Here is a 12,127-nt window from a genome sequence, read left to right as displayed (position 1 = left end):
TTTTGGCACCCAGCATATGACAAGTGCTCAGTAAATGCTAGCCATAAGTAGCCAATTAATGATGATGATGAGTGCTGGTTAAGATATTATAATAGTTGTAGACTTATTTATCCTTCTCATCCCCATCACATTAAAACTGAAAAATGAAACTATATTTTTGCACATTCTTATTATATTTTCTAATTTTACTTTTTAAAGAAAAAATTCCTGCTGTCCGGTCTAAAAGACAGAAACAGTGTTTTTGTGATGATGGCAAAACTATTGACTCATCTTCCCTTTCACACCAAGAAAGATCAAGCGAAAGCCTTTCTGTGGTGAGTGAAGTTAAAATTACTTTGTTCTTCGTCTTAGAAAATGCCATTCTTTGAGCCAGCCAATTATTTATTGGCTAATGGCAGTACTTTCCATTTTAATGATACAAAGATTGAAATTTTTTATTATAAAAGACAAGATAGTGAACAGAATGGGCTGGAAGTTATGCTATGTGGTTAACTCTTAATTATCTGCTTTGAATACAGAACTATGGAGTAGCTGCTATCCTTTATACCTAGTTTAAGTTCTTTGGCTACTTCTTGTCCATAGACACTGCCACTGTCATAAATGTGTCTTCCCTCACTTCCATAAGTGTCTAGGAGATACAGGATGTAGAAAAGATTCTGGAATCCAGACAGAGAAGAGGATTAAGCAGCCTGGTTTAGCTGCCCGCGATCCCATATGGTTTATAGTAATAAACTTTGCTGCGAAACCCATCATGTAAAGGTAACTTTTGAAAAAAAAGAACATAGCAGTTGCTTAATAAGATATACATATTGATTGAAATTCTTAGTTGGACAAAAACACAAAGCTTAACTAGACACAAAATCTTAACCAAGGTAGCATCCTCAATGAAACCTTGTTTTAGATAAGTCTTGGCCCATAGTGTCCAAGACTGAGTACATCTACAATATGAGCAAAGCAGAAAGGAAAGTTGGCACCAAAAGATGTTTTCTTTATCCTAATCTGTGGATAGAGCTTAGCCTGGGCACAAATTCCGGCCTTTTGTTTGCTTTTATAACCATAAATCGTTCACTGTATAAAGTGGTAAACCTTAGTGTTGTTTTTATTTTTGCTTGTTTTTTATATTTGTATTTGATAATTTCACTTTGATGCATTTAATAAATGACAGTAGTAAGATTGCTTTACCAAATAATTAGATTATTTTATTATGTACTTTTAAAATATGTTTTGTGGGCACCAAAGTAAAATTTCAGGGCAACATACTTCAGAAGGCTTTGAGGACCTACATGTTTTAGAAATGAATGTGTATGGAGAGTATATTAAAGGATAGGTAATATGAGTCAATCCGTCAGTCATCATTAATGGAGCAATAGCTATGAACCCACAATGTTGAAACCATATACAAATATAAAAGGCATGCTTCTGCCTACAAGATCTCATTGTCATGATGAGGAAATATAATGTATAAGACATTATTATGTCAGTGTTAAATTATGTAGCACCGAATTTCTTAATTCTGAGAAAAAGGAAATCAGCATGGATTGGATAAGTCAGAATTTTCCTGTATGAGATGGGTTTTATATGATTATAATATTCACTATTTAGTGGATTCTTACTTTGTGCTGACATTGTCCTTTGCATTTTAATGTGTTATAGAATTCAGGCACAGAGAGGATAAGTAACTTGCTGGAGTCACCCAGATAGGAAGAGGTGAAGCTAGGATTTACACCCTGAAAGTCTGGTTCCAGAGCCCACTCCATGATTCTCTCTCTCATAGGGAAAGAGAAGGATCAGGGCAGAGTGAATTGAAAGCATTCCAGGCAGGAAGATTAGTACTGACAAGGGCATGTAGGAGTGGTATTAAGTCCCCTTTGTGAATTTTTGAGAGCATAGTGTTTTGTATTTCTAAGATTATGTAGAAGATTTTAATAGCATGCAATGTAAGTCATAAGGCCTTAAAGTGAACTTGTTATATATATGCGCTTTCAATATTATGTGATTTATTTTTCTCCTACACCTATATTTTCAACAGAAGTCAGTGAGAAATTGATTTCTTATGATTGCTACTTTTACATTCTATTTTCCAGGAGATCTACTACATAATTCAAAATATATTTGTTTGCTTTTGTTCAAATCTGCAACATTTATACAGTTAAGTTTATACAATGTATGAGTACATTTTGAGCATAAAGAGGAATGAGCATTTTTAGGAACACTTTTTTTAGTATTTTATTTACTCTGTGTTTGTCAATGGCATATCAGAGAGCATATCTACCCCTTTATAATGAAGTTTCAAATATTTTTATCTGATAGCATCAGACCCTTAGTGCCATTCTACAAGATATAGAAGAAAAACAAGAATATTTATTAGAGTTTGAAATAAGAAACCCTGAAGATGCAGGTAAATATAGACTCATACTCAAGTATGATATTTTCAGATACCCAAGGTCATCTTCTTAAGGTACATATTTATTTCTAAGCTCACAAAGGCTGAAAAAGTGGTCTTCTATTTTTATGTGAGAGGATTTAAAGTGCTAGGAATTATTAATATCATTAAAAGTAGACTTACTTAAAAAGTAAGTCTAAAGTAGACTTGTAATGATAGCTAAAAGGCTGATTTTATCATGATGCAAACCAGTAGTTTGTGTTGTTAAAGATACTTCTAGATGCTGGTGGGCGCCTATAGTCCCAACTACTCAGGAGGCTGAGGCAGGAGAATGGCATGAACCCTGGAGGCGGAGCTTGCAGTGAGCTGAGATCGTGCCACTGCACTCTAGCCTGGGTGACAGAGCGAGACGCGGTCTCAAAAAAAAAAAAAAAAAAAATACTTCTAGATGCAAAGTGCTGCATGAGTAATTTGAGAGACATTCAGAACTATGATCAGAGATAAGCTATACCAGTGATATGTTTAGATAATCCTATGACAGAAAATGTAAGATTGTGACAAGAGATGAGATTATGTTACCCTGTGGGTTGTCAGCTTCACCCAGCTATGGTAACCCTTAAAAGTAGATCAGAAATAGTGCAGTGGAAGGTGGTGCAGCAGTGACACAAGGTAAGCAAATCCTCCTACTTTCAGAAGAGCATATGTAACAGGTGGATGTCTTACTGCAAAGATATCTTCCTGTTTTCAAAACACTGAAGATTCAAAATAGCAAATTAGACTTTGATCCCTGACCTAATAATCTTATTTTCTCAAACTTCAGTGAATATATGCAAGCCCTTGATGACTCACATATGTATTTTTTGAGTAATGATTTATAAGGTGGAAAGTAGTTCCTGATAAATTCAGATCTGTGAATGTAAAAATTAGTTAAAAGTAGTAGCTAAAAGTAAGGTAATTTAAAGTACCTCATCAACCTTTTGTATAGCAGAATGTAACTGTTCATCTCTTGTCCTAACTCATGTTTGTATAGCCTTTAAAAAAATCATCTCCTTTAAAATTTTGCACATTCTACTTTTCATCCTGGCCTAACATGGTACGTGTTATGTTTGGAGGAAACTAATATAAAATAATTCATACCCCCAAACAAAAATGTACAGTTAGTATATTTATTTCATTTACTATTTGTAATGTCTTTTGCATGCAAGATGATTTTTCCAAGTTTTTTCATTATGAAAGTCATACAGATATACTTCGAGAAAAAGAGAAAAATGCTAAAATTAGCTACTGTCCCATCACAATATTTTGTTGTTTTATTTCTAGGCCCCCCTCCCCACATTTTTTTTATCTAAGAACATAGTAATGCAATTAGACCTCAATAAAACTCTTAAAAACATAGTTTTGATCATGATATATATGGTAATTTTGCATTTTTTTCATAGTCTTCATTCTTAGTGTTTAATAAATGTTCCACAGCTTCCTAAATTTTTCCCTTTTTGTTGAACATTTGATTTCCAATTTTTTGCTGTTCTACAATATGTAGCTTTTTCCAGACGTATTATCTTCTTAGGAAAGAGAAACAGAATTGTAACTATTGGGTCAAATTATATAAGCATTTTAAATCTATTGATTTATATTGATAAATTCTATTTTATAAATAGTACTAATTTTCACTTTGGAAGTGAAAATACCGATGCTACTAGCAGTGTACACATTAGTGTCTTTGTGTACACTGCTAGTAGCATCAGTATTTTCATTTTAAATAACCTTACGAGTTTAATAAGAAAAATATGCCTGATATTTTCATTTGCCATGTTGCTTATTAGTGGTGCTTTTTTTTTGAGATGGAGTTTCACTCTGTCATCAGGCTGGAGTGCAGTGGTGTGATCTCAGCTCACTGGAACCTCTGCCTCCCAGGTTCAAGCTATTCTTCTGCCTCAGCCTCCCGAGTAGCTGGGAATACAGGCGCATGCACCATGCCCAGCTAATTTTTGTATTTTTAGTAAAGACAGGGTTTCACCGTGTTGGTCAGGATGGTCTCGATCTCTTGACCTTGTGATCTGCCCACCTCGACCTCCCAAAGTGCTAGGATTACAGGCATGAGCCACTGCACCCGGCCCAGTGGTGCTTTTTCACTAGTTTTATTCCCTATTTTGAGAACTGTTTCTATTCTTTGTTTATTCATCAAGTGGAGCCTATTTATATAATACAATTATTTATTCCTTTTCTACCATAACTGCTGCAAATACTTTTTCAGCCACTTGTCTTTTTCTTTGCAATGTGTGTTAGTTTTTGTTTAAATATATACCATTACAAATTCTGTATAGTAAAAATTCATTGGCCTTTTTCTATTTATTTGAATGCCTCTAAAATTAGGAACTTCTCCCCACCACCCCCAGGTTTTTGTAGTTTAATTTTATTATATTATAACCAATACATTGAATAATCTTGATGCCTTTATTTTTGTCTTACTGCCCTTAAGGAAGGAGAGGTAAGGCAATGGGACCCTGGAGCTCTTGGATGGTAACTAATTACTGACTGTGGTTGGCTCTGCCACTCCCTGATAGGTGTTTAAAACTCAGTCTCTGGAGAGTTTTCTAAGACTCTTCTGAAATTTCTCTATGGTCCATCAGGCTGGAACTCCTATGATGCGGGCAATACACATTGCCCTTTCCCTGTGCCCTCTCAGTCTTCTCTCAGCTTCTATTTTTTTTTTTTTTTCTGATGGACCATCCTATACAGACTCTCACTCTCAGATGGAAGCCCTCATAGGCAGGGTCACAGGGCAGGCTTCACAACAAGTCCTCAGGACCTTTGCACCTCAGGCCCACTGTTAGAAGGGAAGACAATTACTTCTCAGCTCAGCAGCAACTTTCTTTTGGCCCTGCTGTGATAGCTCCTCATTTTTCAAGGTCTCTAGGTGTTCAAGAAGGAAGCCAGATACCAATTCATTGTCATGTCAACTTAGAGTTCAGTTAGGTTCTCTAAATAATCTTTTGAGGAACTTAAAAGAGGCTTGAGGTAAAGAAGAGAAGACCCTTTACCCCTTACTCTTGCTGCTGAATATGCAGATTCCCACTCAGGTAAGCAATTGCTCTCTAAAGAAATCTTTTCTCAAACTCACCCTCCTCCACATCTGACACTTGTGATAGCTTTGATCTGGCTGAGGGATCTGAGTAATGAGTCCCATTTTGTACATTTCTTTGAAAATTTTTCTTAAAGAGACCTTGCACTCACTTTTCTATCAGTTGTCAACTGAACTGCTTCAACTGAACCGAGGCAGAAAATTGCCATTGTTAACATTTTATATATTTTTCCCTAAGTATTTTAATGCATAATTCATCTGAAATTTTTTTTCTGTATTTAAGATAAGGATAGAATAGGTTTACCCCGTATTACTACCCTATTACTCATCCCTATTTGTTGAATAATTTCTCTCATCCTCATTGTTTTGTAATGTCTAATGAAGTATTAAAATCTTACACATATTAGGACAATTCTAGATTCTCTTTAATATACCATTGATTAATATCATCTTTGATAAAGAAGTATGTGATGCCAAATTATACATAAAATTTATTTCTGTTGTTTCTTATAGAAACATATAGAATATTTGAAGTTACTGTAGTATGTTATTTTTACCTATGGTTTAAAATTTAGTTGGAAAAGCTGGGATGACAGGGCACATAGATAATTTAAAATGTCTTTTAATAAACAGTGTCAAATCTGCTGAACAAAATTATATCTAAATTCTTATTGATTGTACACATTTTCCCCCTTTGTTAGCATATGCATCATATCATGAAACTAATCCTTATCCACAGTATTAGGGCGATAGAAACTACTCTGAGGACACTGACTCAATACTTATCAAATCATTTGTCTGATTTGCTGAGGGAATTTCTGAAACAAATTCTACCTCTGCACTTCATGTCATTTTCTACCACAGATTTTCTCAAGTTACTTTAACCAGAAAAATGTGCATTGGTCCAAAAAATTAGGAAAAATTTTAAGAAAGAAAGCTGAAAGTGAAAGAAACAACAAGTAGCTTAAAAGAATTAAAATATATGCATTTAACCCTTTCAGCTTCCTACTTGGGAATCTGGATTTGTACATAACCCACATTTATGGGTAATCATGTGGATCTGTGTTGGGAGAAAGGTCATTATGCCTTTACTTGGAAAGCAAAGGAAGAAAGTCGGGAAAATTTAAGTAATTGTTGTAATGGTGGTTTGTAAGATCTATAGGTGACCTTAGGTATCATATAGTACAATGTAAATGTTATAAATGTAAAGAACAAGAACTGATAGCATGATTCTATTTTTAGAATTAAAAAATTCTATTTTTAAGTGCATATAATGTATAATTATATATAGTGTAAGTATTTAAAATAATAAATATATAACACAAATTTTACAAACATACACACCCCTGAAGTATTAACAGCAACCTCCTTTGTTGAATACATTAGAGAAGAAGCAGTGGGGTGAGTAGGGATACTCTTACTTTTCATCTTTGTAAATATTTATATGGCATGAAAAAATTTTACAATGTTAATGTATTCCTTTTGTATTTTAAAAAAATGAAATAATTTTAACAGACAAAATATCTTCCTTTACTACCTTCATTTCACAGGTAAGAAAGCTAACCATATAAGTTACATGTCCAGGCTCACAGAACTTAGTGGGGCAGCAGGATTAGAACTCAGGCTGGCCTACTGTTTTATAGTATTCTTATCTATACACTTCAGGGCATTTCCATCGATTGACATTGTTAAATAAGCCTTAATTGAGATATCTGGGCCATTAATATTGGGGAAGATCATAGGGAATAACGGCTTTTTAAAATTAACAATAGGGCTAATTCTCATATGACCAAATTTGACATTCACTCTCCCTCAGTTAGCTAACTTTTTATTGTCATGTTTCTAGAACAATACATTGAAAAGATGTTAAAGATAAAAAAGATTATGGATAATGTGCTTGCCAAGCAGAAAGCAGAAAGGGATGATCTGGCTAAAAAATACAGGTGAGTAGAAAAAGAAAAAAAAAGAGTGCTTTTGAGTTTCTAGAATTTATCCATTTTTAGCTGCAATAGTTGTCTAGAATTTCTTAAGAATATAAACACTGCTTAGGGCCAAATAATGACTTTATGAGGTTGTCTAATCTGTTACTACCATGGAAAATTATACTTCCCAGAAAGGTATTTTTCTACATTATTACTTGGAATAGTCAAAAAAGAACATTTCGGTATCTTAAAAAGTTGTCTACAGAGGAGAATTTTATGAAAGCCTTTCTGGTTGTGAATCCCACAGACAAATTTATTTCTTTAGCACACTCAAATTTTCTACACTAAAAAATGTTTCTTTTTTGCTGTCACAAATGTCCTTCTAAGCAGTTGATCAATCAGTTGATTAATTTTGTGTTTTATTGTATTTCTAAAATCTCAAGGTCCTTAAAGAGTTTTATCCTGATTATATTGGTTATATACCTCTTCTCATATTTTTTGTGAAAAAAATGTTACATGTTTTTTTCTTGTTTGGGCATTATTTTTTATTAGTTTTTAATAGGCTTAGCTACTTACACTCCCTATTCTTTATTCACATTCAGTTTTCTAAACATGTCCTTTTATATTCTTCTCTTATAATCATTTAATGTCTATTACATATTCAATTTTTTTCTGAACTTATTTTAAAAAATCAATTTTCTACTTTTATTTTTAATCCCCATTTTTCCTTCTTCTCCAGTGAATAGCTAACACAAGTTCCCTTCTGTTTCCTCCTTGTTTTCCTGTCAATATAAAGCAGTGAGCTTATATAACCTACATATGGGTAATTTTAGGGGACTTTGGAAAGGCTTGCTTGAATTTCCTTTAGTGTCCTGTGGTTAACAATGTACTATACCTGGAATTTTCAAAAGTTCCTGATCAATTGGAGTTTCAATATGTAAATTCTTATTAATATTGCTATAAGACTTCACATCTTGGTGTGGGTAATCTAAAGTTTCGTCTCTGAACTCCTTGTTTCACATAGTTTTAAGTTTGATATTATGTATTTCTTTTGCATTTTATGCTACCAGTTGTTTGCTAATCTGAATCCTTCTTCTTGCTGATTTTTTCACTTATGTGTACTACTTCTTTTAACATCCAGTCTGCTGGGAGTTTAGTATCAGCTCTAAACCTTGATAGGAGAGGCAAGATATATCTATATTATTGCTTTTCCTTAAAACAGCAGCTCTTAAACTGTGGTCCAGGGACCCATGGTGGGGTTCCTGAGACCATTTCACAGGATCTGTGAAGTCAAAACTATTTTTTAATAATAATAGTAAGATGTTATTGCTCTCTTGCTCTCATTCTCTCATGAATGTACAGTGGAATTTTTCAGACGCCACATGATATACAATAAAGCCTGATAGAATGTGTTATGTATTCTTTTGTTTAAAAAGTTTCTCAGTTTTAATTTCTAAAACAGTAAATACTGATAGATATTCATATACGCAAGAGCTGTTTGGGTTCCTCAGTAATTTTGAAGAGTACAAGTAGTTCCCGAGACCAAAAAGTTTGAGAACCACTGAAAACAAAGTGTCCAGTAATCTGAAGGTCAGGGTGGGATTGGTGGGCATAATCAAAAGACAAAAGTATGAAGATGTGAAAAGCCATTTCCTCTTTCTTAGTCCTCAAGGTCTTGAGAAATTCAGTTTGGGGAAGACGCACAGAATGATGCTTTCCTGGGTAGTCCCTCTGGACTTGGAAGTGTCTTCATACAGGTTCAAAATACAACTACAGTAATTACGTGGGGAACTAACTTTTCTCAGGTCTAGCTGAAGTATGATTATTCACAAAACAATCTTGTTCTTCCAAAGCTAAGAGAACCTGAATAGAACTTTCAAATTGTACTTACTAATAAACAGGTAAGCAAGCCCCAAATTTAAAGAACGATGGCTCTCCTTAGCCACCAATTGCTACCTTCCAACCAATGACTAAATAGATGTTTAGATAGATGATCCAAGTTTTGTTTGTCTTTTAGAGTTGACTCCCAATTGATAATAAGTATATGAATATAAAATCTTGATAACCTTACTGTCACCTCCTTAAAAAAAGGGCACACTTACTTAAATAAAGGAATCAGTTTCCTCTCAAAGGAAATATTTTGCGTCAACAGGCTGCAGGTGGTCAGATTAAAAAAATCAAAGGCAGTAAATTGCACAGGTATAGTTTTGTGTATTTTAAAGTGATTAAAATTTGGAGACGAAGTATCTTTAACCTCTAAGTGACTGCTTTAAAAAGTTTTCTGCTGTTATTGCATTTTTTCTCTTTCTGTTTCTTCCTATAGGGTATCCATAGAGTCATTTAAGCATGGAGCCCTGAGAGAACAATTGGCCAACTTGGCTGCAAGACAAAAGAGCCTTTTAGCTGTGGCAAAAAAACAGAAAAAAATAAGCCTGAAAATTCAAAACTGTAAGAATGTTACATCATTGCCTTGTCTTAGTTTAAGGAAGCTCCCACCCAGATCAGAAATCTCTAGTGAAAAGGACAGCCAAGAGCTCACTAGTCTGGAAAATTTAGAGCATCCCCAATCAGGTTCACTTTCTCCTGTTTCTGGAAGCATGCGGGAAACACAATTGTCTCTGGAAACTTGGAACTACAACCAAAATACCAACATTTTTCTAAATTCAGAGGCAGTGAGAAGGGGAGAATTTTCTGGAAATGATATGAATTCTAAACAAAATGTCAGTGATTGTACCTTGGATGGTTTTCCAAAATCCAGACATTCAGATGGCACAGAGAAGAATAAATTACCATCCCAACCTGTTGCTTTTGTTGGTCAAACAGAATATTCACAGAAAGAGAATGATCTTACAGAAGCTACAGACAAAGACCATGAATTCTATATTCCTTCCCCAGTAATCGGCAAATTAAATATTTCAGAAACTGCAAGTGTCCTTGCTGAAAATGTTGCCCATCCATCAAATATTATTTGTGATCAGGACCTTTCCAATTATGATCCCAAAAGAGGAAACAGAAAAACAAGTTCCCAGCAATCACCTACAGGGGCATCAGAATCTCTGGCACATCAAGGGATTGCTGTCTTAGGCAGTGACACAGTGCATCAGATGAAACCATATCTTAAAAAATCAGTTTCTGTTCCATGTGCAGATGACAGTCAGATCTCCTCTTCCTCTGGATCTGGGCAACAAGATACTATTAAAAAGCCTTTAAACTACAGTACAGCTCCTAAAAAGAAATGTATTCAGATAAAAGATTTGATATTACTAGGAAGAATTAACCCAGGAAATAACAATCTGGAATTCAAAACACAGGTATTCTATATTTTTTTCTCTAAAATCCTGCAAATTTTATAAATAAGTGAGTAAATGTTGCTGTCACATAATATAGACATTTAGCTCTGATTAGGGAAATGCGGTTTTGCTGAGCTTCCTGAATGGAGGGACACAACCATTGTATTCTTAGCAAGTGAATTTATATTTCTGGAATTGCCCTGATACATTTTTTTTTTAATTTTAATTTTTAAGTTCCAGGATACATGTGCAGGATGTGCAGGTTTGTTACATAGGTAAATGAGTGGCATGGTGGTTTGCTGCACCTGTCAACCCATAACCTAGGTATTAAGCCCAGCATGCATTAGCTATTTTTCCTAATGCTCTCCCTCCCACAACTGCACTCCCTAACAGGCCCCAGTATGTGCTGTTCCCCTCCCTGTGTTCACGTATTGTTCAGCTCCCACTTATAAGTGAGAACATGCAGTGTTTGGTCTTATGTTCTTGCGTTAGTTTGCTGAAGATAATGGCTTCCAGCTCCATTCATGTCTCTGCAGAGGACATGATCTCGTTCCTTTTTATGGCTGCATAGTATTCCGTGGTGTATATGTACCACATTTTCTGTATCTGGTCTATCATTGATGGGCATTTGGGTTGATTCCATGTCTTTGCTATCGTGAATAGTGCTGCAGTGAACATACATGTGCAAGTATCTTTGTAACAGAACAATTTATATTCCTTTGGGTATATGCCCAGTAATAGGATTGCTGGGGCAAATGGTATTTATGGTTCTAGATCTTTGAGGAATCACTACACTGTCTTTCACAATGGTTGAACTAATTTACATTCCCACCAACAGTGTAAAAGCATTCCTATTTATCTGCAACCTTGCCAGCATCAGTTGTTTCTTGACTTTTTAATAATCGCTGTTCTGACTGGTGTGAGAGGGTATCTCCTTGTGGTTTTGATTTGCATTTGTCTAATGATCAGTGATGTTGAGCTTTTTTTCATATGTTTATTGGCCATGTGAATGCCTTCTTTAAACTTGACAAAAACAAGCAATGGGGAAATGATTCCCTATTTAATAAATGGCGCTGAGAGAACTGGCTAGCCATATGCAAAAAATTGAAACTGGACTCCTTCCTTATACCTTATACAAAAATTATCTCAAGATGGATTAAAGGATTGGAGGTTCCAAGATGGCCAAATAGGAACAGCTCCAGTCTACAGCTCCCAGACTAAGCAACTCAGAAGATGGGTGATTTCTGCATTTCCAGCTGAGGTACAGGGTTCATCTCACTGGGGCTTATTGGACAGTGGGTGCAGCCCATGGAGTGTGAGCCGAAGCAGGGTGGGGCATTGCCTCACCAGGGAAGTGCAAGGGGTCCAGGAATTCCCTTTCCTAGCCCAGGGAAGCCATGGCAGACGGTACCTGGAAAATCGGGACACTCCCACCCTAATACTGTGCTTT

The 12,127-nt window shown here is 35.2% G+C and overlaps 1 protein-coding gene across 3 annotated transcripts in view; it reads left to right on the top strand.

Annotated features, from left to right (window-relative positions):
* Nucleotides 1-12,127, top strand: part of ANKRD31 (ankyrin repeat domain 31) — a 188,896-nt gene that overhangs the window by 134,015 nt on the left and 42,754 nt on the right. For all 3 annotated transcript variants that reach the window (XM_024247336.2, XM_054555637.1, XM_054555638.1), the window contains 4 exons: nt 199-314; nt 2,311-2,398; nt 7,312-7,408; nt 9,711-10,698. In XM_024247336.2, coding sequence (XP_024103104.2) covers nt 199-314; nt 2,311-2,398; nt 7,312-7,408; nt 9,711-10,698 — 1,289 coding nt within the window. The remainder of the gene's footprint in view (nt 1-198; nt 315-2,310; nt 2,399-7,311; nt 7,409-9,710; nt 10,699-12,127) is intronic.

Source organism: Pongo abelii, chromosome 4 (genome assembly GCF_028885655.2).
Source record: "Pongo abelii isolate AG06213 chromosome 4, NHGRI_mPonAbe1-v2.0_pri, whole genome shotgun sequence".
Lineage (NCBI taxonomy): Eukaryota > Metazoa > Chordata > Mammalia > Primates > Hominidae > Pongo > Pongo abelii.
Note: the sequence above shows the minus strand (reverse complement) of the source record. Positions and strands in the feature narration are given on the sequence as shown.